At 55.4% G+C, this 25,800-nt stretch overlaps 2 protein-coding genes across 6 annotated transcripts in view; one reads left to right on the forward strand and one right to left on the reverse strand.

Moving 5' to 3' along the window:
* Nucleotides 1–523: 523 nt before the first annotated feature.
* Nucleotides 524–25,454, reverse strand: STAT5A (signal transducer and activator of transcription 5A). 5 transcript variants are annotated; one of them, XM_021066247.2, is made up of 20 exons: nucleotides 25,057–25,454; nucleotides 24,299–24,400; nucleotides 23,348–23,485; nucleotides 22,877–23,033; nucleotides 21,648–21,737; nucleotides 16,963–17,137; nucleotides 10,890–11,020; nucleotides 10,507–10,658; nucleotides 9,922–10,077; nucleotides 9,370–9,549; nucleotides 7,117–7,204; nucleotides 6,895–7,017; nucleotides 6,482–6,574; nucleotides 5,562–5,768; nucleotides 4,913–5,007; nucleotides 4,689–4,819; nucleotides 4,083–4,238; nucleotides 3,368–3,434; nucleotides 2,920–3,027; nucleotides 524–1,913 (listed from the first exon to the last, which is right to left on the reverse strand). In XM_021066247.2, exons 3-20 carry the CDS (start codon nucleotides 23,473–23,475, stop codon nucleotides 1,751–1,753), a joined length of 2,400 nt encoding a protein of 799 aa, XP_020921906.2. In that variant the 5' UTR covers nucleotides 23,476–23,485; nucleotides 24,299–24,400; nucleotides 25,057–25,454; the 3' UTR covers nucleotides 524–1,750.
* STAT5B (signal transducer and activator of transcription 5B) overlaps nucleotides 24,370–25,800 on the forward strand; it is a 73,956-nt gene continuing 72,525 nt past the window's right edge. Inside the window, exon 1 of the mRNA XM_021066240.2 lies at nucleotides 24,370–24,440. The gene's annotated coding sequence lies outside the window, so the exon portion shown is untranslated. The remainder of the gene's footprint in view (nucleotides 24,441–25,800) is intronic.

The raw sequence follows: 25,800 nt of genomic DNA on the forward strand, positions 1-25,800 counted from the left end.
GTGGCAGGCTCTGGCTCCCCCACGCCCCAGGCTGGCAGTGACAGCCCCTGGACTCGTGCCAGGGGACCAAATACGGACACAGGCCTCCCCTCTGCCCCAGCCTCCCTCCTGGCCTCAGGCCTACCGTTTGAAAATGCGGTGGCAGTGGGATGGTGCCACCTGCTGGTCTCTGGGAAGAGGCCAGGGGAGCAGGGACGGTGGCTAGGCTTTCCATCCTCCATCCTGGCAAGGAGGCCCTCAGCTGCCACCTTGGAGCTTGCTTATAGATAGCAGCAGCTAATAAGGAGAGGCAGGGACCCAAGTTCTCCCCCGCCCCCAGTCATGCCTGCCCCATCTTCTCCCACGTCTCAATTTCTTAGTCTTCTGAGAGGCCCTGACAGTTTGGGGGTGGTGGGGGGGGCTCCCTTAAAACCACAGAAAAGCAGCAGACTGGCAGCTTCAGGCTGCACATTACAGCACCAGCCACTCAGGAGGAAAGAAATCGCTCCAGCGGCCTCCGTTACCCTGGAGCCATACCAGCAAATTTATGAAAAAAATATTTTTATGCAAAAACACTGTTTACACAAATGTGTGGCCTATGTACAAAGTACAAAAGAATCCCCCTTCTCATCCCCACCTTCCTTGAGAGATGTTTCAGCCTGGGACTCCCGATCCTCCACTGTCAGATGCCCCTGGCCGCAGTGGGGCAGCTTCAGAGGGAGGAGCCGGTGAGGCTGGGAGCCAGGCTTTCTCAGACCACAGCCCGTTACGCAACTGCAAAGAGGCCTGTTCCAGGTTCCAGCCCCCAGCAGAGTGGATGGCAATCAGCTTTTACCCCGAACTCCAGACTCCACAGGCGTGCAGCAGGCCGCTGATGCTGCCTCTTGTTTCGAGGGGGTTTTTTTTGCTGCAGGGGAGGGGATCAACCCTGCAAGTCCCAGGCCCCCTGTTCACCCCCATGTCCTAGACCTGTCCCTTCCCCCTTTCCCATCTCTCCCAGGAGTAAACAAGGTTGCAGACAGAGAGAGACAAGGAAAGAAGGCTGGGGCCAGACAGGGGAAGGGGAGAGTCGATGGAAAGAGCAGGAACAGGAGATGCGGCGTCATAGACTTGAAGCTGGGACCTCCCATCAGAGGCTAAGAAACTCCATTCTCAGAGCCGCTCTGCCAGGCCCAACACAAACGATCCATTTCTACTGTGTTAGTCACATGACCATGGCCTAGCTCAGCTCTCAATTCCAGAAGAGTCTGGAGTCTATACTCATTAGATAAAGCATAAACTCTCTCTCCAAAGTGAACCCCAGCCTCCCTCCTGAGGAGAAGAATCAAGAGACCAACATGAATATTGCAAAGCAGACGCACATACACTAGGGAGGCAAAGCGCCTAACTCAGGAGTAAGACTGGAGCTTGGAGACATGACCTGTCTCCTTTCCCTTCTTGAATAATTTCATTCAAACAGCTGCTGAGCAGACCAAGGCTCTGGCAAGAATCGGTTTGCCTGCTTTGAGTAGGTGCAATTACAGAAGCAGCTGAGTCTTTGCCACAAGAGACCGACCCAGTGGGCTCCTGGAATGCCTCCATCTGGAGACCAGGGACCAGGAAGGCAAGGCAGGCACACCTCGTGCACAAAGCCATACACGCACGTATGCACGCATACACGTGCTGCCTGCAAAAGCATTCAGGTGCACAGCAATACAAACAGAAAATCGCAACGAATATGAACCCTTCACGTGGAGCATGGCTTCCAAGGAAAAGCGTGGGGTTCCGACGTTCAGGAGAGTGAGCCCCTGGTAGAAGCGAAGAGACCAGCAGGCGGGGAGAGGCGGGGGTCCAGACTGTCCATCGGGCGGCGTAAGAGTTCCTCCACATGCCGGGCTACATCCATGGTCTCATCCAGGTCGAATTCTCCATCCTGGTCGAGGACGGGGTCCGGGCTGGTGGACAGAGAGGGGTTGTCAGAGGGAGCTGGCCTGCTTCACAGCCCCAAGCTCTTGGGGGACAGCTCCCAGCCTGCTCCCCACTCAGCCCAGAGCCTCATGGGAACAGGACCCGCTCTGGCTAGACGCCCACATCCCACGGTGAATAAGGCGATCGATCCCTGGCTTGTCGGGAGACACCTCAGTGGTAGTCTCATTGCTCACCGCCTCGTTGAGCCATCTCAGGGAATGCATTTCCCCTGTCCCTGTCCCCATCTATAAAACAAGGTGGCTGGGTGCGTGAGCTCTGCCCGTGAAATCCCAGGCGTCATTCATGAAGTGCCTGGGAAGGCTGGGGTCTTACAGCCACATTACACCAGTCCTCGCAGCCACCTGTAAGGCAGGTATTTACTTCACTGTAGAGGAGGAAGCTAGGCTGGGCCGTGCTAGGAAACTTGTTCAGGGCCACGTGGATGGCAGGTGGCATCAGGATTGAAATTCCAGTCTTTGTGACTCTCAGGCCTGTGGTTGTCCCCCTACAGCAGGCCACCCACAACTCCAAAGACAATTAATTCTCTACTCCGGGAACTCCAGAGAGGAGCAGTTGATTCCCTGCTTCCTCCTAAAAACAACCCCCCTCCCCATCCAGAGCTACCCTGTCTCAAGCTCTTCCAACAGCCACACCCGTGCTAAAGGCTTCACCTGCCCTCTCTCCCTTCATCCTGACCCCAATCCCATGTGGTAGGTATATCTTGCCTCCATTTTACAGATGAGGAAACAGCTTCAGAGAGGCACAATAATTTTCCCAAGGTCACACAGCTAATCAGCACCAGAGCAAGGACTCTGCTATGTATAGTTTCAAAATGCTCTCTGCTTGTTATTGGCTGATCTCACCCACCCTGCACCCTGGCCTGGGCTGGGCTGGGGGTACTCAGACCTCGAGGAGCTCCGGACTCCTTGCCCACCAACCCTCCCGGAGCGCAGCCCAGTTCCTCCCACGGAGCCCCAGGAGAACACGACCTACTTCTGTGGGTATATGCTGTAATGAGCCTGGGGGCACACGGCTGGGGAGGGGGCCTGGTCCATGTAGGTGGCATTGCCCCCGGCAGAGTCTGAAGAGGCGCTCACAAACCTGGGGAGGAAGCAGAGCAGAGCCTCAGCGGCCTGGGGCGGGGGCAGGGGGGCAGCTGACTTGGGGAGGGGCTCAGGGCTTCATGACTCTTTCAGGTGCAGAAGGACAGAGTGCCCGCTGAGCCTGGGGTTCCGGCTGCGGGAGCCGGGTCCCTGGGTATGGGGCATGGGGGGGGGGTGCCCTGGTGACCACGCCCAGCTCCCTCCCCAGAGCTGGGCCAGGTGTAGGGGGAAGGGAAGAGGAGGGGTGGCAATGGGAGGGAGGAGAGGTGGGGGGAGGCAAGCAGGGGCGGGGTAGGACCAAGGCAGCAGGAGACCAGAGCTGGACCCTGGACACTTACTCAGGGACCACTTGCTTGATCTGTGGCTTCACGTATCCGTCCACTGCTTTAGCTGCCGAGGCCGGAGCTGGGATAAGAACCAAAGTCTCTGGGAGCTCAGGGAGTAGAAACCCAGCCTTGTGGTTTGTCTCCTCCCCACATGGACATGGGGCCTCAGCAGGGATGAGATTTCCCACAGACTGCTGCCCAATAAACACCTGCTGACCCACCAGGCTGAGGGCCATCCAGGCCCCTCCTCCTGCTTCCTTTTCTGGCCACCTGCGTTCTCTCCCCCACCCCCACCCCCACCCAGGAAACCGAATCAACACGAAGGAGCCAGCACAGCCAATGGAAGGGGGACAGGTTAAAGGAGAAAAACCTGTCCATTTTGCCTCCTACACTCAACTTGGGGGCAGGGTCGAGGGTGGAGAGAGGTGAGGGCAGTTGATTAAGACGGGAGTGTTATCTGTGGCTATGCATTATCCCGGCTCCTCCCCCGACGCCGCAGCCTCTAACTCCAAAGGCACAGAAGAGAGAGCCCGCTCAGCATTTGGCTTTGCAGGGAGGAGAGCTGGGTCAGCGCTTTTGCTTTCTCTCCCTTCAACTCTGAGCCCGGCAGTCCCCTCCACGTGCCTGGCCCCATCCCACGGACCCACACCCCCAGGGGAAAGAGCCCCTGGGCTCTTCTTGGGGCGTCCCCGCCGCCCAGCCCCAGGAGTACCCCGGCAGCACGCACCGAGCACAGGAGTGTAGTACTTGGAGAAGACCTCGTCCTTGGGCCGGTCGGGAAACACATAGATGAGATAGCTCAGGTCCCCCAGCCGGTCCGCCAGGGACCGGATGGAGAAATCCCGCGTGGTGAAAGGCTTCAGATTCCACAGGTTACGGTCAGCTGGGAAAAGGCCAAGTTCATTCCCACAACCCACCGCCCTCAGGAGGAGGATTAGAGCTGTGGGGCTGGGGGCAGGCTTGCAGATACATCCGGGCTCTTACTAGCCTGCACTGCCGCCCACCTTTGTGCTTCTCGCTGGGCACAGGGCGAGCAAGTGACCACAGGCGAGCAGATACCAGCAAGGCTGGGCTGGGACGGAAAAGGCAAGCATGACACGGCAGGAAGACCTGCCTGCAGTTCAGGAGTCTCGGGGGCCAGTGATGTTAGGGCCTCCCAAATGGAAAACGACAGAAAAGGAGGGTGCTTCTGAGCAACATTCCACCCATCCCCCAAGCTCAGTTCCTATCTTTCCCAGCACCTCAAAGATGCAGGCCTGAGGGAGCTTGGGGGACAAGGAAATGGGAGGCGGGGCTTCTGGGGGCTGGAATGTGGACAACACTGGGCACTCACGGGAGTCAAACTTCCAGGCAATGGTGATGCCCCCGATTTCTGAGTCGCTAAAGCGCAGCAGGAAGGTCCCATCGGGCTTGTTGATGAGCAGGTCATGGGCCTGTTGCTTATTCACGAAACCTAGGATGGCCCTGGGTGCATGCAGTATACAGGGTCACTGCCGGGCCAGCAGCCACTGTCCCCTGAGCCCTTGACCTCCCAACCCCTGAGCCCCCATTCCTTACCCGTCATTCCAATGGGGCTTGTGATGCTTCTTCAGCACCTCCATGACCCCGTCAAACCACTGCCAGAAGGTGTAGTTCCAGCCTGGTAAGTTCTCCTGAGAGCCCCCAGGAAATCCCAAGTCAGGGCTTGTGCCCCCCAGGAACCAGTCAGGGCCCTCTTGTCCTCATCCAGACCTTCTCCCAGGTCCTCACCCTGCTGGCCCCACACTCCCACAGTCCACAAACTGACACAGCCCCCAACCCGTGTCCTAGGAAAGAAACCAGGCAGTAAAGTCACCTCCTGACTCTCAGACACAGATGTCTGGGATAGTCCGCAGGGGTGACAGTTGGAGGTACAAAGATTGTCCAAGCTGGACAAGACCTCAAAGGCATTCTTGCCCAACGCCTTCATGTTACAGATGGGACACAGAGCGGGGAAGGGGCCTGGCAAATTAACACTCCCAGGACTAGAGCCCTAGGACCCTGACTCCCAGCTCTGGTTCCTTCCATCGTCCTGCTTTGGCTCTTACGGCTTCCTGCACTCCCTGGGGTACTAGCCCGTCTCCCCTGGTTCTAGGAAAGGGGGGGGCCGCTGGCCACAGGCAGTAACCTGTCTGTGAGATGGGGGGGGCAGGGTGGTCCCAGGGAGGCAGCGGGCGGCGGCCCTCACCCTGTTGAACTGGGACCAGGACACGGACATGCCGCTGTAGTCCTCCAGGTGGCTGCTGCTGCTGTTGAAGAGCTTCTGCGCCAGGAACACGAGGTTCTCCTTGGTCAGGCCCCGGTTGCTCTGCACCTCGGCCTTGAATTTCATGTTGAGCGCCTCGCACAGCTGCGGCCACAGGACTTTGTCAGGCACCGCAAAGGGCACCCTGCCCTGAAGTGGAGGGAGACAAAGGAAACAAATGCAGGTTGAGGGAACAGGAGATATTTACACAGACGCACACACTCACTCACAGACACTGAGAGACAGAGGGAACTAAGAGAGACCCTGGGGAGACACAAACACAAGGGAAGAAAAGGGGGCGTTCCTGTTGTGGCTCAGTGGAAACAAATCCAACTAGTATCCTTGAGGACACGGGTTCGACCCCTGGCCTCACTCAGTGGGTCAAGGATCCGGCATTGCCGTGAGCTGTGGCGTAGGTCACAGATGTGGCTCCGATCCTGTTAGCTGGGCTCTGGCACAGGCCGGCAGCTGTAGCTCCAATTCAACCCTTAGCCTGGGAACTTCCATAAGCCACAGGTGTGGCCCTAAAGAGCAAAAAAAAAAAAAAAAAGAAAGAAAAGAAAAAAGAAAGGTTGGAGGGCAGGGGCAGAGGGTTGAGCACGCAGAGTAGAGACCCAGACCAGGGCACTGGGGACAGAGATCAGGGACCAAGCTCACAGACCTAGGGGACCCCAGTCTCTGACCTGGAGCCCCAAGAGAGCCATGGTCTTGCTGAGGGTAGGGCACTCATACTAGCTGCCCCCGACCTCTGGTCTGGTCCTGGGGTAGGGGAAGACCACCCAGCGGAGGCCCAGGGGTTGAGGTTGACCCTGGGAAACTCTTGAGGGCCTGGGGGCCGAAATGGGGGTTCCAGGGGGACTCACCGGCTCAGCAAAGGCATTGTCCCACAGCACGGTGGCGGTAGCATTGTGGTCCTGGCTGCCATGAACGATGACAACCACGGGAAGGGACAGGGTCTACAGGAGTCCAAGGGATGAGGGGTGAGGGCGAAGGACCGTGGTCTTGCCTCCACTTGGGGGAGACGCCCAGGCCTCAGTCCCCAAGCCACTCTCAGCAAAACCAAAGCAAAAAAACACAGCATATTTCTTCTTGGCCCCCTGCCTAAACTCTGCTGGCTGGTGCCAGATTATAACCCAGTAAACGGGCACCAGTAGAGTGAAATTCGGTGTGCTGAGAGCATCGCGGGGTAGCCAGACTGAGTCCACGTGAGGACCCAAATCTCAGGCCCTCCCAAGGCAGCCGGGCGGCCTGTGGGGCCGGGGGAGCCGGGCCTCACCTTCACCTGGAACACCAGCTCATTGCTGCCGACACTGAACTGAGACTCGAACAGGACCGTGAACTTCTCCTCCGTCACGGACTCTGCACCTCGCCGGTCAGCGCGCTTGATCCTCTTTAGTGACTGCGGGGCGGGAGATGGGGGGAGCCGAGGAGAAAGCAGCTGGTTATGAGGCCTCGGCTCTGGGCACACCTCCCCTCCCCGGCCGGGCCCTGTCCTCACCATGTTCCGGAAGTGGGCGCTGAGGGTGCCGGTGGCCTGGTGATACTCCATCACACAGCAGTTGTTCAAGATCTCGCCGCTGCACTCGCTGCGAAGCACAGGGGAAGCCATCTCCACCCGGCCCAGGCCCGGAGCATAGTCCTGTCTGCCCTTTGGGTGGGGCTTCCCAAGAAAGCCCTGCCAGCAGCCCCTGGCCCCCCACCCCCATTTCCCTCAACCCCTCTACCCCCTGCTGCAGAGTGTTCCTCTGCCTGTCCCTAGGCTTTTTCTTTTTTTTTTTTTTAGGGCTACACCTGCAGCATATGGAAGTTCCCGGGCTAGGGGTCGAACCGGAGCTGCAGCTGCCAGTCTATACCACAGCCACAGAAATCCGGGATCTGAGCCACATCTGTGACCTATACCAAGCTCAGGGCAATGCCATATCCTTGACCCACTGAGCAAGGCCAGGATTGAACCCACATCCTCATGATACGATGTCGGGTTTTTAACCCGCTGAGCCACAGTGGGAACACCCCGAGGCTCCTTTTCTATCAATCTGACAGCAGTGGAGAAAAGTCTCCAAGGGTAGGGCCTGAGTCTCTATCATTAAAATTCCTTGGGTATCAAGGAAGTTCCCTTGTGCCACAGCCGTGGTACTGGTTCAATCCCTGCCCCAGGAACTTCCACACGCCATGCGTGCAGCCAAAAAGGAAAAAAAAAAAAAAAAAAAAATTCCTTGGGTATTGAGATTGACAGCTTCTAGAGCACTTGAGATAAAAACCACGACTATAGCCTACCAAGATCCCCGTGGTCAACCCTGCCTACCGCCCTGGCCTCCGTGGGCTCCTCTCCCCTTGCTCAAGGCAGACAAGCCCGCTGCCTTGTCTGTTTGCTGAACACCCATGCTCAGTGCCCCTGGAGCACTTCTGAACTTGCCCTTCCTATCGCCCCAAATACTTTGGACCTTCTCACTCATACTTTGTCCACTCAAATACCTTCTCAGAAAGGCCCTCCTTGACAAGTGCTACTGCAGTGTCTATCCAGATGCTGCCATAGATCTGTTTTAATTTTCTGTCTAGGGAGCTCCCGTCATCGCTCAGGGGTTAACGAATCCGACTAGGAATCATGAGTTTGCGGGTTCGATCCCTGGCCTCGCTCAGTGGGTTAAGGATTCCGAGTTGCCGTGAGCTGTGGTGTGTAGGTCGCAGACGAGGCTCGGATCCCGTGTTGCTGTGGCTCTGGTGTAGGCCGCCAGCTACAGCTCCAATTAGACCCCTAGCCTGGGAACCTCCATATGCCGAGGGTGCAGCCCTAAAGAAGACCAAAAAAAATTCTGTCTAGACTCTATCACCTTTTGAACCTGCCTCATTTTTAAGGGTATATGATGTCTCCCTCCCCAACCTGAAAGTAGCTCTGAGAGAGTGGGAACCCCTTTAGCCATCCTATCCCCAGAGCACAGGGTGGGCCTCAGTGCCCGGGACCTGGCCTCCCGGCACCCCTCATGGGTGGCCTGGCCTGATCCCGGACCCCACCCCTCGGTTCTCTGTTCACACATGCCTCTCTCTGCTGCTCCTACAGGACGGGCCCACATCCTTTCTGCCTGAAAGTCTCCCCTCGCCACGCCCTCTCCCCAGCTCCTCCTGTCACCCAACAGCCTTAAGACTAATTGTCATTCTGATCCACCTGCTCCATGACCCACTTCCCAGGTGCCCCATACGTCTCCCTTGTCACATGGCAGGAAGTAATCATTTCTCGTATTTGCCCCCTGCTCTGCTAGTCTAGAGGTGGGGGGAGGACGAAGCCAAAGCTCTGTGTGGATCACAGCTGTGTCCCAGGGCTCAGCAGGATCAGGACACCGTGGGATCTACGCTGTTGCTGTACTTTGTTGTTGCTCTGCGGTGTGCAGGGCACAGAAGGGATGGGGGCCGCTTCCCGCAGGAGGTGCCAAGAGTAAACAAAGACAGAGTGAACTGGAGAGACACTGGACCACATCGCAGTGCAGGGCAGGGGGCTGCAGGGAGGGAGGCCGTGCTGTCCCCGTCACCAGGGACCCCTGCTGTACAAAAGAGGCTGAACTTGGGGAGGGGCAGACAGGAAGGCAGACGGACTTGCAGGTGTTTTCATTCTTGAGAACCCCCTGATTCTTTCCCTGAGAGCAGGAAGAGGCCAGCGGGCTAAAGGGGCTGCTACGTAGGAACGGCCCATCTAGAAACGTCCTGGGGGCGGGGATCACCTTCCTTCCATGGGGAGAACCCGGGTGGGGTCGGGGCGTACTTGCGGGTGCTCTCGTTCTTGAGCAGCGACTTGGCCTGCTGCTCACTGATGATGGTGGCCTTCACCTGCGGGGGGTTCATGTGCACGTTCAGCTTCCCGCCCACCAGCAGGCGCACGGTGGCCGCGAACTTGGTCTGCGTCTTCAGGACCTGAGGGGGCTGCTTCTCGATGATGAATGTGCTGCGGGGACACAGGGGACCAGGTGCGGCCTCAGGGGACAGTGCTCCGGTCCCTCCCTCTGGGTGGGCAGGTCCGGGCATCCACGGGGCTCAGCAGGGGAACGAAGGGCACGAGGCACGGCCTCCGTGTGCCTCACGGGAGGGGAGGCAGGGAAAGGAGGTCAGCAGCTGGGAGGGGCTGCAGGGGACGAGGGCGGCCCCGCTAGTGTCCACGAGAGGCACTGGGCAAGGTCACCAGCAAGAGGCCACAGCCACAGGGGACGGAGGAGGTCTGGATGAGGCCGCAGAGACCCGGCTGCCCCCCGCCCAGGCCAACCAGAGGCGGGGGCGGGGGTGGGGGCGGGCCTGGGCAGAGCCGACAGGGAGCAGGCACCTGGTCACCAGGGCTGAGATGATGTCTGTGATGGTGGCGTTGACCTCAGCCAGCATCTCCTCCACGGGGCCGGGGATGGGCAGCTGCTGGCAGAGGTGCTCAGCTCTGCGGATCTGCTGCCGGTTCTGCCAGATGATCTCCGCCAACTTCTCACACCTGCACAGGAGGCCCGAGGCCAACAGGAGGGACCATGGCTTCGCCCGCATCCTCCCCAGGCCAGAAGCTGGAAGGCTCCCAGGCTGGGGAGAAGCCCAGGCCCAGCTCCACCCCCAGCAAGGCGCGGGGCCTCTGCCACCTCCCCGGTCCACTGAGCAGAGCGGAGCTGCCCTGCTTTCCAGAAACACACAGAAGGGGTGACCCTGGCTTGGGTCCAACCAGCCTGAGCATCCCTCTGCACCCCCCGCTCTGCCCCACTCCCCACCCAGGGACTCCCTCCCTGGGGGAGGTGGCACAGGACAGGGCACCACAGTCTCTATGAGGATCCAGAACCACTGGTGACACAGCACCTGCCCCAGGACAGAGGGAGCAGAGGAGCCGCTGGCGGCAGCACTCTGAGCCCCTGCCCGCCTCCCGCACCCCCCTTACCAGGACTGCAGCACGTCCAGGCTGCCCTCGGGGGGCCCTCCGTTCCCCGCCAGCTGCTGCCGCCGCTTCCACTGGATCAGCTCGTCATCCAGAATGATGGTCTGCTGCTTCCGCAGCAGCTGCAGGGTCTTCTGGTGCTTCTCGGCCAGCTCCTGAGGGGCGGCGGGGACAGCAGGCCCTTCTGGGCTCCCAGAGGACAACCCAGCAGGGCCCCCGCCCCCAACCTGACCTGCTCTGCCTCAGGGCAGCGGGACGTGGGGCAAAAGAAAGGAGGCCTTGGACTCCTGCCCTGCTGGCCCTGCTCCCTCCCTCTCTTGGGGCCCTGGGGCAGCTCCCGAGGGCCCCACCGCGCCTGGCAGGGGACGGGCCCAGATCCCACTCACCACGCGGTACTGCTGCAGGGTCTGGGCCTCGCGCTGCAGCCAGGCCTCCAGGGTCACCTGCTTCTGCTGCAGGGCCGTCTCCCGGCTCAGACGCTCCTGGGGGTTCAGCTGGGCCAGCTGGGCAAACTGAGCTAGAGGAGGGGACAGGACACCCATGACTCTCGTCTCCCAGGGTCCAGCAGGAAGCCCGGCAGAACTACACTCGCCTCTTCCAAGGGGAGGCGAGACCCCCCAGACAGACCCATCTCACCACTGGCAGGTTCTACAGCCAAGGGTGCCCCGGGGTGAGCTCCGTTCCCGGCCCCCCAACTTGGCTCCCCTCCGGGGAGCCGGGAGACGCAAGCCTGGGGGCTGCCTGTGGCCTCCCCTCCCACCCAGCCTCCCCACCCCACACGGGGTCCGGCTGGGAGCCGCCTGCCTGATCCGAGGTGTGCCCTTGTCATTTACCAGCTCAGGCACATCACCTCACTCTGCTCTGCCTCAGCCTCCCCACGTGTAAAACGGGAGAATCCCGGCACCTGCCTCAGTGGCTGCTGTGAGATTAAATACGTGATGGTACCGAAAATGCTCGAGAGGCTGCCTGGCACTGAAAGCTCTAGAGAGAGTCATCCTTATGGTTAATGGGTACAGGACAGGATTAAAGGGTGACGGAGCCGAGCAGCTCTCAGCCCCAACCGCCCGGTGTCGTCAGCAAGGCCCCGCTCCGCTGGCTTAGTCCTATCTCCAAAGTCTGTTATGAAACACTGAAGACAGCGACGTGGAAAGGAGAACCAAGGGACACTTGCGTGTCCACAAGCCGGCTGAAGAAATCCAGCAGTTCCACGGTTAAAGCCCCTGCACATCCTCTCCTGCCTGCAAACCCTCTCTCCCTCCACAGGTAACCACGATCCTGGATGCCAGGGTTCCTACCCCCACCATGAGCCTTTCAGAACACCCCAGGGTCCTTGCTGGGGCTGAGTCATGAAGACTTAGCATTAGCACGTCTTGGTCAAGTTCCTGGCAGCCCTCTGAGGGCCGTGGCACACTGACCTAGGCCCAGCCCCGTGGACACACAAGCTGGGGCAGACTAAAACACCTCTAGACAGCCGGGAAAGCCCAGAACCAGAAGAGACTTTAGAAACACGGTTCCCATATGACTGTAGGGGACTGAGCAGGCAAGGAACGTGTAGCAGAACCATCCGAGCCACCGCCTCGGAATCCTGCCACCCACAGGGAGGTGGAGGCCATCCCAACAGTGGGGCCCAGCCTCCCTATGCGAGTGACCCACTTAGGTCTCCGCTGGCAGTTTGCAGAAGCTTCTGGGAAGGAGGCCAGGAGACGTGAGACATTTGACTGCTCCACTGGAGGGAGCTGAGACTTCCCGGGCACAAACAGATCAATAGTCTGTGTTTCTGATGGGCGCACTTCACACGTGAGCCTGAAGGGACATGGCACGATGGGGACAGACCCAAACCACAATCCAAAATCCAAACCTAAACTCACAAATCGGAAACAGGAAACCCAAGAAAAAGATCATCAATACTGTCAACCAGTCAATGGCCTCGGGCTGAAATCTCCTGTTCCCTAAATCAGGAAGAGGGCCTTGCTTGGTCTCAGGTCAGTCTGGGGATGGATTCAGCTGTGAGGAAGACATGCTAGAATCATCCCCTCAACATTTGTTCAATGCCTGCTATGATTCAGGCTGTGTTCAAGGTATGGAAAACAATGACAGGGTAGAGTTAGGAGGAAAGCTATAAATAGTTACATTAAAACAGTCTTAGGGAGTTCCCTTTTTACACAAAGGAAACGAATCTGACCAGGAACCATGAGGTTTTGGGTTCAATCCCTGGCCTCGCTCGGTGGGTTAAGGATCTGGCGTTGCCAGGAGCTGTGGTATAGGTGGCAGATGCAGCTCAGATACCACGTTGCTGTGGCTCTGATGTAGGCCAGTGTCTATAGCTCTGATTTGGCCCCTAGCCTGGGAACCTCCATATGCCATGGGTACCGCCCTAAAAAAAAAAGACAAGGGAAAAAAATCATGGATAAAGATATGCTAAGCCAAAATAGAGTTGAAGGCTGGAGTAGTTATAGTAATATCTGACAATATGGGAGTTCCTGTGTCACGGCACAGTGGAAACGAATCCAACTAGGTACCATGAGGTTGCGGATTTGATACTTGGCCCTTGATCAGTGGTTTAAGGATCCAGTGTTGCCGTGAGCTATGGTGTAGGTCACAGATGCCACTCAGATCTGGTGTTGCTGTGGCTGTGGCATAGGCTGGCAGCTGTACCTCCGATTGGACCCCTAGCCTGGGAACCTCCATATGCCATGGGTGCGGCCCTAAAAAAGGACAAAAAGACAAAAAAAAAAAAAAAAAACTGACAATATAGACTTCGACACAGAAAATGTTACCAGAGATCAAGAAAGATATTCCATAATTATTAAGGTGTAAATCAATCAGAGATGCATAATAATCATAAATGCAAATGCATCTAATAACAGCTTCAAAATACATAAAGGAAATATTTACATAAACAACTGGAGAATTACACAAGAGATTGGATACTTCTCTTGCAATATCAGATAGAATAATTAGGCAGAAAAATTAATAAAGATATATCAATGGTTCTCAAAGTGTGAACCAGAAATTCTTGAAGGGTTCCCAAGACACTTATAGGAAGTCCACAATGTCAAAGCTATTTTTATGAAGTCAAAGGTTATATGCCTTTTTTTCTTGTATTAGTTTATAAGTATGCAGCAGAGTTTTTACAATAGATTGAAAGCCAGATCCAGGTATTTCCTGTTAAGCCTAATGTTAAAGACATTTGTAAAAATGTAAAGCAATGCCACTCTATATACTAAATTTGGTTTGGAAATATAGATGTTGTTGATTTCTTGGTTTGGGTCCTTTAAAAAACTCTATTAGGAGTTCCTGTCGCGGCGCAGTGGTTAACGAATCCGACTAGGAACCATGAGGTTGAGGGTTCGATCGCTGCCCTTGCTCAGTGGGTCAAGGTTCTGGCGTTGCCGTGAGCTGTGGTGTAGGTCACAGACGCGGCTCGGATCCTGCGTTGCTGTGGCTCTGGTGTAGACTGGCAGCTGCAGCTCCGATTCGACCCCTAGCCCAGGAAGCTCCATGTGCCGCAGGAGTAGCCCAAGAAATGGCAAAAAGACAAAAAAAAAAAAAAAAAACCAAAAAAAACCTCTATTATACTAACATATATTATGTTATATATTCTAACTTTATTGAATTAATTTTTTTCCTTTTTTAATTTTATTTTTTATTTTTGAATTTTTTTATTTTTGGTGTTTTTTTTTTTTTTTTTTTTGTCTTTTTAGGGCCGCACCTGCAGCATGTGGAGGTTCCCAGGCTAGAGGTCTAATAGGAGCTGTAGCTGCTGGCCTATGCCAGAGCCACAGCCACACCAGGTCTGGGCCACGTCTGTGACCTACACCACAGCTCATGGCAATGCTGGATCCTTAACCCACTGAGCAAGGCTAGGGATCAAACCTTCAACCTCATGGTTCCTAGTCAGATTCGTTTCTGCTGCGCCATGACGGGAACTCCTTTTCCTTTTTTTTTTAAAGGCCAAACCTGCAGTATATGGAAGTTCCGGGGCTAGGGGCTGAATCAGAGCTACATCTGCAGGCCTATGCCACAGCCACAGCAACACCAGATTCAAAGTGGCATCTGAGACCTATACTGCAGCTTCAGGCAATGCCAGATCTTTAACACGCTGAGCGAGGCTAGGGATCGAACTTGAAACCTCACAGAGATACTGTCCGGTCCTTAACCTGATAAGCCACAAGGGGAACTCCCTATTATTGCTATTTTATTCATTTATTTATTTATTTTGTCTTTTTGCCATTTCTTGGGCCGCTCCCGCCAGGGCCACAGCAATGCGGGATCCGAGCCGCGTCTGCAACCTACACCACAGCTCACAACAATGCCAGATCTTAACCCACTGAGCAAGGGCAGGGATCAAACCCTCAACCTCGTGGTTCCTAGTCGGATTCATTAACCACTGTGCCACAACCGGAACTCCTATTGCAATTTTAAATTATTTTTTTTTATTTTTTGCTTTTTAGGGCTGAACCTGCGGCATGTGGAAATTCCCAGGCTAGGGGTCAAATCGGAACTGCAGCTGCCAGCCCACACCACAGCCATGGCAACGCGGGATCCAAGTGGTATTTGCAAACTACACCACAGGTCACAGCAACGCCGGATCCTTAATCCACTGAGCAAGGCCAGTGATCAAACCCCCATCCTAAGGGATACTAGTTGGGTTTATTACCACTGAGCCACAATGGGAACTCCTATTGCTATTTTCAAATGAAACAACTTTAGAACATATATTCTTTTCAGATCCTCAAAATACATTCACCAAGATAGAGCATATGCTGGGGCATGTAACAAGTCTCTCTCTCTCTCTTTTTTTTTTTTTTTTTTTTTTTTTGCTTTTTTATGGCCACCACCATGGCATATGGAGGTCCCCAGGATAGGGGTCAAATCGGAGCTACAGCTGCCAGCCTAAGCCACAGCCACTGCAACACCAGATCCAAGCCGTGTCTTCGAACTACACCACAGCTCATGGCAACACCAGATCCTTAATCCACTGAGGGAGGCTGGGGATTGAACCTGCATCCTCATGGATACTAGTCAGATTCATTTCAGCTGCGCCATGATGGGAACTCCACAAGTCTTTTTGCTATTTCTTGGGCCACTCCTACGGCATATGGAGGTTCCCAGGCTAGGGGTCAAATCGGAGCTGTAGCCGCCAGCCTACACCAGAGCCACAGCAACGTGGGATCCGAGCCGAGTCAGCAACCTACACCACAGCTCACGGCAATGCTGGATCGTTAACCCACTGAGCAAGGGCAGGGACCGAACCCGCAACCTCATGGTTCCTAGTCGGATTCGTTAACCACTGCGCCACGACGGGAACTCCTTTCTTTTCTTTTTTTTTTGACACAAGTCAATAAATTTAAAAGATCATATCGAGCATGTTCTCTGAAAACAATGGAATTCAACAATGAAATGAAAATGAAATCAGGAGTTCCCGTCATGACGCAGTGGTTAACGAATCCGACTAGGAACCATGAGGTTGCGGGTTCGGTCCCTGCCCTTGCTCAGTGGGTTAAGGATCTGGCGTTGCCGTGAGCTGTGGTGTAGGTTGCAGACGCGGCTCGGATCCCGCGTTGCTGTGGCTCTGGCATAGGCTGGTGGCTACAGCTCTGATTCGACCCCTAGCCTGGGAACCTCCATATGCCACGGGAGCGGCCCAAGAAATAGCAACAACAACAACAACAACAACAAAAAGACAAAAGACCAAAAAAAAAAAAAAGATGAAGGAAAAGGCAGCTTGACCCTTCCTGTTCTTCCTAGGAAGGGGTGATGCAGCTGTGAGGTCCATTTAAAGTGGAGGAAGATAAGCCATGTTTTAAGATCCCTCAACGTGTGCCTGGGGTTAATTCCTTCTGAGTTAATTTTTTTCCCCCACGCCCTTATCATGGCAGCCATTAGCAAACTACAGACCCAGGAGCCAAGAGAATGTTCCATTGTCGCCTCCTCCTCCCAACTTCAACTCCTACCAGGGAAGCTCAAGAAGGGACATTCCTGGAGTTCCACCTCTCGCCGACCTGGTTCAAAGAGGGGGACTCCCAACCTCCCCTCCCTCTGGCCGGGGAACTCTTTGTCCACTTCCATTCATGCATCGATCCGTTCCTTATGATAGTCATTGAATGTGGGTTAATAAAGGATAGGAATTTTATGACATATCTCTAGTTAAGATCCAGTTCTGCACCTTACAAGAAACCCCAGGCCAAGTTATAAGTTCTTTTTGAACATCAGTTTTAATATCTGCAAAACAGGAGCCCTATTAACTACCTGTTTCCTTGGGCTGTTATAAAGGTGGGGCTGAATAACACCTGCAAAGAGTTTAGTCTGGAGCCTGACCCACAGCAAGAGTGCCATCACTGGGAACCGGTACTCCTTCCCAGCTTCGGGGAAGGTTCCGGGGAGATAGACCTGGGCCTAGTCCCAAGCCTGCAGTTCTCACTCCCAGACACCCACTGCCTCTGACGCCAGCCTCACCCTGGATCCTCAGGCTCTCTTGATACTGGATGATGAAGTACTCTTGAGTCTGCTGCAGCTTCTTCAACTCATTCTCCGTGTCCTGCGTGACCAGTCGCAGCTCCTCAAAGGTCTGGTTGATCTGAAGGTGTTTCTGGGACATGGCGTCCACCAGGATCCCAGCAGAAGAACTACCCTGGAGACAGATCAGGGGAGAGTGCAGGCAGCAGTAAGCTGGGCAGTGAGGATGGGAGAGAACTCAGGCCTTGGGGAGGGCCAATACTACACCCCAAAGGACAAATCTAGAATAAGAAGGAAGGGTACTTTGAGTCAGAAGGAGAGTCACTGGCCAGAAGTGGGGTGGAGTGGGGAAAGGAGAAGCATCAGGTGACCTGGCAGACTATGGCATCTTCATAAAGCAGGGAAGAAACTTCTTCTTTTTTTACTTTTTTCAAAACAAGTGGCTGCACCTGCGGCATACGGAAGTCCCCCAGCCAGGGGTCGAGCCACAGCCACTGTGGAAGCAACGCCGAGTAGTTATGCTGTGAGCCACACGGGAAGTCCAGCAGGGAAGAAACTTCTACTGCAGTTCTGGCCTCTACTAGAGAACCCCATCTCTGGGTCCATCTGAATTCTCTCTGGAGAACTCAACGTGTCCTAGGAATTCCCTGGGTTTTCCTACTAATGATGTTGGCCCCTCATTTCAGTCATTCACTGACCGGATGCCATGACAGTGCTGGGTGCTAGGGACACAGGAGGGGACAAGACTATGGGAACACACTTCACACAGCAGGACCTCAGTGGGGGACAAGGCTATGTGAACACACTCCATCCTTCTTGGAGCTCCCGTTTTGGTAACAAACAAACCTGACTAGTAACCATGAGGATGTGGGTTCGATCCCTGGCTTTGCTGAGTGGGTCAAGGGATCCAGTATTGCCGTGAGCTGTGGTAGATCGAAGACGCAGCTCGGATATGGTGTTGCTATGGCTGTGGTGTAGGCCAACAGCTGTAACTCCAATTTGACCCCTAGCCTGGGAACTTCCATATGCCATAAGTGTGACCCTAAAAAAAAAAAAAAAAAAAAGACCTTCTTGTAACTGAGGGGAGGGGGGGAACCTCTCCCAGAGGGTGTCCTGGAGACCCCAAATGAAGTTATAGTGGAGGAATCAATAAGGGCTTTGTGTTTGGGGGTTTCTCTGGTTTTTGCCTTTTTAGGGCCACAAGCCACGGCACATGGAAGTTAGGCTAGGGGTCGAATCGGAGCTGCAGCTGCCGGCCTACACCACAGCCACAGCCACAGCAACACCAGATCTGAGCTGAGTCTTCAGACTACATCGCAGCTCAGGGCAATACCCAACCCTTAACTCACAGAGTGAGGCCAGGGATTGAACCCGCATCCCCATAGATGCTAGTCGGGTTTTTAACCTGTTGAGCCACTATGGGAATTTTTGTGTTTGGCTTTTTTGTTGGTGGTTTTTTTCAGCTGCACCTGGAGCATGGTTCCTGGCTAGGGATCAAACCTGTGCTACAGCAGTGACAATGCCAGATCCTTAACCCACTGCATCACGAAGAAATTCCCAACAACGGCTTTGTGCAGCCAGACACCTAACTGCCCTGGTCAGATTTGTTCCTTCAACCAAGTCTTCAGGGTCTTTCCAACGAACTGCTCTTAGGATAAAATCCAAACTCCTTCCCACAGTCTCCGCTGCCCTCGATGATAGCCTCTGCCTAGCCCACCCACAGCTCCACAGCAGCAACCTTTTGATCCTTGAATAGAGAGGCATGTTCCTGCCTCAGGGCCTTTGCATTTGTTGTTCCATCACCCTGGGACATTCAGGCACTAAGTTTTCCTGAGGCTGGCACTTCAATTGGCACCTCTTCAGAGTGGCTTTCTCTGATGGGCTGATTTAAAATAGCACTGCCCTTACTGAAACTATTTTGTTCAGAGTTCCTGTCGTGGCACAGTGGAAATGAATCCGACTAGGAACCATGAGGTTGCGGGTTCCATCCCTGGCCTCACTCAGTGGGTTAAGGATCCGGCATTGCCGTGAGCTGTGGTGTAGGTCACAGACGTGGCTTGGATCCCTTGTTGCTGTGACTGTGGTTTAGGCTGGCAGCTGTAGCTCTGATTGGACCCCTAGCCTGGAAAATTCCATATGCTGTGGGTGTGGCCCTAAAAAGCAAATAAATAAATAGATAATAAATAAAAGGCAACCATCTTTTTTTTTTTTTTTTTTTTTTTTTTTTTGTCTTCTTGCCTTTTCTAGGGCCGCTCCCGCACGGCACATGGAGGTTCCCAGACTAGGGGGTCTAATCGGAGCCATAGCCACCTGCCTACGCCAGAGCCACAGCAACGCGGGATCCAAGCTGCGACTGCAACCTACACCACAGCTCACAGCAATGCCAGATCCTTAACCCACTGAGCAAGGCCAGCGATTGAACCCACAACCTCATGGTTCCTAGTCAGATTCGTTAACCACTGAGCCACGACAGGAACTCCAAGGCAACCATCATTTAAAAAAAAAAAAAAAGTGTTTTGTTCTTCCACGTCCTTCTTTCTCGTTGGCCTCCTTGCACTAGGACGTGAACTCCCTGAGGGCTGGGGCCTTGTCTGGCTTGTGCGCCACGAAATCCCCAAGGCCCAGGATGTCAGAGGTGTTCGAAAACAGCTTGGTGGGAGAAGGACTTTCCCCCCCAACCATGATGACACATCATAGGCGTGTATTTCTGATTTGGAGCCAAATTCATAAGTACATTTACAGGTAGCTCTGGAATTGAACAAAGTCAAGGGTTGTACCAGTTGACACTTGTGACCTGGCTTCTGCTCCCTCTCTGACTGATTGATTGATTGATTGATTGTGGCTGCACGAATGGCATATGGAAATTCCCGGGCTAGGGGGCAAATTGGAGCTGCAGCTGAGGCAGGATCCTTAACCCACTGAGCAAAGCCAGAGATCGAACCCACATTCTCACAGAGACAATGTCGGGTCCTTAACCCATCGAGCCACCATGGGAACTCCCCTCTCCAGGGTTTTACCTATCAGGGCTCCCCAGTTGGCTCCCTTCTCCCCGTGAGCTCTGACCACTTACAAGTCTTCGAATATGATAAGCTGCCTTGTGTCTTCCTGCTCTCACATCCACTGCTGTTACTTTTGGCTAGAAAACTCATCCCTCCGCCTTCCTCCCTCTTTCCCCTCCACCCGGTCCAGGCATCCCTTTCCTTGGGACCCCCCTCCCCACCACTGGCCAGCCAGCCCCAACCCAAGTTGGAATCTTTTTCCATATATTTTCCCTTAGCACTCAGCTGGTGCTTAGGGGATCCACTGTCCCCTGAATTCCCCTTAGGTGGGGACTAGGACTATATCTAGTCCTGGTCCAGTGTCAGACACACAGCAGGACCTCAGTAAATGTTTACTGAATAAACTGTCAAATTTCTAAAATCAGTGTCAACCACAGCAAATAAATAATAGATATGACCTGTGCTCTAGGCACACCACTGTGGTCTTTTTTTTTTTTTTTTTTTAGGGCCACACACAAAGCATATGGAGGTTCTCAGGCTAGGGGTCCAATTGGAGCTGTAACTTCTGGCCTAGGCCACAGCCACGGCAATGTAGGATCCGAGCCACGTCTGTGACCTACACCACAGCTCACGGCAATGCTGGATCCTTAACCCACTGAACAAGGCCAGGGATCGAACCTGCATCCTCATGGATGTAGTCAGATTCGTTGATCACTGAGCCACAGCGGGGACTCCTCTATTGCAGTCTTTACCTTTACCTAGGGGATATTATTTTATGAAATTCGTTTTGCTTTCCTGCCGATAACACACCACCTGTACCGCTGTCCAAATCAATGTCCAATGCCTTTATGATTTCAGAACCTGGGGAACAAGTCCCTGCTCCGCTTCCCTGGGCCTCACTTCTCTGCGCTCGCCTGGGTTAGTTCTCCTGACACAGACCTTGGCTTCATTTCTCCTTACAGACCCCACAAGAGAATATTTTTTCTTTGGCCCCCGCCTCATTTACTGAGTGCCAAGTATTTTCCCCTGATGATTTGCCATGCCATCTCTGACACACAGTGAGTTTCCAGATGTGTATGTGTGTTTTGAGGGCTTCCTCTGCTGTTTCATGCGACTGTCTGTCCTTTGCCCACACAGGATCTCGTTTAATCCTCACAATAACCCTAAAAGACAGATACTATGACCACCCCCATTTATAGCTGGAAAAAAAATGAGGCTCGAGAGGTTAAAAAATTTGGTCAAGGAGTTCCCGTCTTGGCTCAGCAGAAACGAATCCGGCTAGGAACCATGAAGTTGCAGGTTCGATCCCTGGCCTCGCTCAGTGGGTTAAAGATCCGGCGTTGCCATGAGCTGTGGTCGCAGATGTGGCTCAGATCCCATGCTGTTGTGGCTGTGGTGTAGGCCAGCAGCTACAGCTCTGATTCAACCCCTAGCTTGGGAACCTCCATATGCCCCGGGTATGGCCCTAGAAAGACAAAAACAAACAAAAAAACCTTGCTCAAGTCACATAGCTAGCAGATCCAGGGACTAAAGCCAGGGATCACTTTACATCTGCAGGTGATACTGCCTCTCACAGTATCTTTGGTGCTTTCTCTTGTCAGTGTTTACAATATGCAAGTGTGCCTGGAGGGAAAGGCGGGTGGAAGAACGTCCCAACTCCTCTCCCCAAGCCCACGGGACACTCACATTGTTGGCTTCTCGGACCAGCCTCTGTTCGTTGTACAGAATATGGCGGATGCAGCGGACCAGCTCCATGGGGCAGCGGTCATATGTGTTCTGAAAGAATCCGAGAGCAGCTACCAGTGGCCACCCTCTGCTCCCACCATGCCCATCGGTGTGACACTCCCACCTTTTCCCCTCCAGCCCCTGCCCCCACTTTCCCTGGACCGCCTCTGTCTCTTGACTCGATGTCCCCTCCCAAATCTTCATATTTGGTTTGCAGTGCATTAGAAACCCACAGTTTACAAAGCACTTCCCATCGGCCGTCTCCTTTCACTTGTGCCTCAGAGAAACCCTGTGACGTAAGCAGAAACTATTATTCTCATTTCACCAATGAGAAAAATGATGCTCAGAAAGGTTAAGTACTTGTCCAGAGGCAAACAAGTGAGTGAGCGGATGACTCAAAACTCTGGGCATCTAATGCCAAGGTCAAGGTACTTTCCACTAAAATCCTGGCCCTGGGTTCCTATTTTGCTCCCCCCCCCCCCCATTTTCTCCTGTTTCCTCCCTCTTCTGGGATGGACTTTCTATTTCCCTGGCACTCTGCTGCTTGTATTTAAGAAGGGTTCTCTAAAAATTCAAGTGAGTTCCAATAAATGCTCAACTCTGGTTACCACTCACACCCCTTTCCTGCTTCCACAAAAGCTTCCTCTCTCCCCTCTACTCCTCCCCCACACATCCCCACTGAAGAAGAAGCTCCACTGACATCTCAGCCCTCAATTCAAGGCTCCTTGATCCAGGTCTCACCTCCAGGACACCGCTGCTCCCTTCTACTCCCCTTCCACAGCTCTTTACAACAGCCCCAGAGAGATGCCCGGTTGCTTTGTTCCCTCATTTCCAGAACCTGTTGGTATTCCTCTCTCTGACAATAGAATCTGGACTCAGTCTACCTCTATCCCTTCTGCTTGATCCGCTCAGAACGCACCCGCCCCCTTCTCCTGGGGGACAAACACGCCCCACCCCTGGCTCTGTAATATGTTAAAGGGCTCTGACGGGTCTGATTTAGAAAGAGGGGGTGGGGGAAATTGAAGCACCAAAAAGTTGCCGATAAGCTCAGGGTCAAATGGTGAGTCAGCGGCCAAACCAGGGAAAAAACAAAAAAAAACAAAACAAAACAAAAAAAACCCAGGGGGTTCTGGGGCTGGAATGAGAAGGCGGACATCACTTCTCTGCAGATGCCCAGAGCTCACGCCCACCTGGAGCTGCGTGGCGTAGTGCCCCAGCTTGATCTTCAGTAAGAACCCATCTTCCCCCACTTGGTGCTCTGCCTTCTTCTGCAGCTCCTGCACTAGGTTCTCCAGGAGCTGGGTGGCCTGGGCTCGGTCCTGGGGATTGTCCACGTCGATGGCATCCCTTAGGGCAGGGCAGGAGAAAGAAGCCTACTGTGGCACATCCTTGGGCAGGGAGGTCAGGCACCCAGAGGGACGTGGAAATCCAGGCTCTCGCCCACAAAACTTGTTCCTGGCAGCTCCACAAGCATCAGAGTCTAGAAACATCCCCTCTCCCCTCCCAGACTCCCATTTCCCTGTTCCCCTTTCCCAGGGACACCGCCTCTTCCGCACCAAGAGGGACTGGCAGCACCAGAATCACACCAAAGCACAAAGAGGAGACCTAAAAGCCTGGATGGCAGGGACCCGCAGAGAAAGGCCAGGGGCAGGGGCACCTACCACGGCTGGCTCTCGATCCACTGCGCTAAGTAATGCCGGACCTCGATGGGGAAGTGTTGTCCGTACAGCACCTGCATCTGGCGTAGGGCATCTCCCTGCAGCTGCTGGGCCTGGATCCAGCCCGCCATGTCCCTTCACCTAGGGTGAGCAGAGGGCTGAAGAGGCGCCTCCTTGGCAGAGGCGAGGGCTGGGCCTGGCCTTGGCCCTGCCATGCCCACCCACCCCTGGACCGCGGTCTGGCCAGGCCCCTCCCCTCTCACAGACACGCTTTCCTGTGCGGGAAGAAAGATGGTGAGGAGGGGAAGGCCGCCCTTCCCTCCAGCAAGGAACCCGCTGAGGCTTGGGGAGGGGCTCCCGAAAGTCAGGTGCCCTCCCCCTCTTCCTCTCCCCTCGCCCCACCGGGGCTTCCCCGGGGGGGAACAGCTTAAAAACTGAAAGAGAAACTTGCCGGCGGAGGCCCACGGGCCCTCTAGGGAAGGCTGCAAGAATCCCCCTCCCCTGCCTCGAACTCCTGAGTCCCCGTTTCTGGGAACCGGGGATATTCTGGCCCAAAGTGAGGGCCACGCCACCGACGGTTCCCACTGGACGGCTCCGTCACGGCGGGCCCATGGCTGGGGTCGCGAAGGGGCGAGAGCCGGGGAAGCAGACGCTCCCTCTCTGGGGCTGCGACCCCCTGAGCTGTGCCCGCGGTCTCCCTCTGGCCGGTCCGACAGCGCCCCCTGCCCATGCGGGCGGGGACGGCGCCCACCCTCGACCCCTCCCTCCCTCTGCGTCCCCCGTCTCCCGTCCGCGCTGAGCGCTGCGCCGAAACTCCCTCTCGGTCCCGGGGACGGTTCCCGGCACGCCGCCGCCGGCTGTCGGGCTCCGGGGCCCGGAGCGCGGGGGCCCGGGCAGCAGCCGAGTGCCCCCTCTCGGCGCGCGCCGCCGGGGACGCGCGGCCGGGCCACCCACCTGGTCGCGCCGAGCCGTCCGGCAGCGGGGCCGGCGTTCGCTCCCGGCCCGGGCTCCTGGCGGCGGCGGCGGAGGCGGCGGCGGCGGCGGCAGCGGCTGTTACTACAGGAAGGCGCAGAGAGCAGCGATTTCCTCCTCAAAGGTCAGCTGCCTCTGATAGACCATACACAGCGCGCGAGCTCTCGCTACCACCCCTCCCAGCCTCGGTCGCTTTCTCCCTGCCTCCGCCCTCGGTGGCTGGCTCCCCGGGCCTCAGGCGGCGAGGCGAGGCGGGGCGGCGCCGGGCGTGGGGGCTGCCCCGACGGCGGGGTCCCCCCGGGAGTCCCAGCCTGCCCTCGCTTGCGGCCCCGCGGAGCGGCCGCGGCCCGTGCTGGGCAAGAGGCGAAGCGGTGGCTGGAGGATGGGGGTGGGAGGGCTGGGAAATCCCGGGCTCTGGAAATTCCAAAGCACAGCCTCAGTTTTCGCATCTGTAAAAAGGGAGGAGGGAAGGGTTGGACCGGCTGGAGATGCCTGCAGCCCCAGCTTATGTCACCTCTTGAATCTCTAGACTCAAAATTTTAATGTGTGTGTGTGTGTGTGTGTGTGTGTGCGCGCGCGCGCGCGCGCACGCGTGTGTGTTTACGTGGGTTGGGGACGCAGCTTTTGTGATCTCAGTGGCGAAGCCCTGGCCAGGGGAAAGACTGGGGATTCCAGAGAAGCCAGCTCACTCAGAGGGCCCCATCACCCTCCTTCCACCACTCCCACCACCGTGCACTCACCCGCTGCAGTAGAAACAAGAACGAACCCTGGCAGTCAAATGCTCAACCCCCTGACATTTTGCAGATGAGAAGTGGAGTGCAGAGCGGGGAAGGGGTCCCACCGTGGGCACGTGGCCTGATCCGCAGACTATGATCCGTGCGTGATCCTGGCCCTCAGTTCACGCGAGCCCAGTCACATCTGAGGCTGGTCCTATCTTCAGAAAGTCCAGGGAAGGCCGTCTTGAATCCTCCTCACAAGCTCCCCACTGCCTCTAGGCCTGGCCACAACAGGGAACACCCTCCCTGAGCCTTGCCTGGCTCACAGCCCCCTCCCTGAGCGCCCCTCTGCGGAGCGTGTGGAGTTGGGCAAGGTGGCCCTGGAAGCCTTCCATTCCCTTTACCCAGCTTCCCTCTCCTCTGGGGCCTCCCCTCTGCCTGGCAGCTGGTATTGGCAGCATCAAGGGAGGGGCCAGCCTGGCTGCCCACTCACAGCTGGCTGGGCCAAGACCTTGTGTCCTGGGGGGAATCATTCTCCTCTCCCTCCCTCCCTCCCTCCCTAATTCCTTCTTGGATCTGCCCTTTTCTCTCTATTCCCTCCCCCATCCCACACCCATCCATCTTCTCACCACTCACTACTTCCCCCAGTTTCTTTTCTTTTTTCTTTTTCTTTTTGCTTTTTAGGGCTGCACCTATGGCATATGGAAGTTCCCAGGCTAGGGGGCAAAATGGAGCTGTAACTGCCACCCTATGCCAGAGCCACAGCAA

The sequence above is a fragment of the Sus scrofa genome, chromosome 12 (genome assembly GCF_054392235.1).
Source record: "Sus scrofa isolate SSC_HxYL_T2T_F1_AM1 chromosome 12, Sscrofa_HxYL_maternal_Yorkshire_Landrace_v2.0, whole genome shotgun sequence".
NCBI classification, from domain to species: Eukaryota; Metazoa; Chordata; class Mammalia; order Artiodactyla; family Suidae; genus Sus; species Sus scrofa.

Excerpts from the sequence above, each read along its gene's own strand:
- STAT5A (XM_021066247.2), bottom strand. The coding sequence starts at position 23,475 with ATGGCGGGCTGGATCCAGGCCCAGCAGCTGCAGGGAGATGCCCTACGC. Across the intron at positions 23,034-23,347 it reads TGGATCGAGAGCCAGCCGTG|GGATGCCATCGACGTGGACA; the intron begins GTAGGTGCCCCT and ends CCCTGCCCTAAG. Across the intron at positions 7,018-7,116 it reads GCGCCCACTTCCGGAACATG|TCACTAAAGAGGATCAAGCG; the intron begins GTGAGGACAGGG and ends CCCGCCCCGCAG.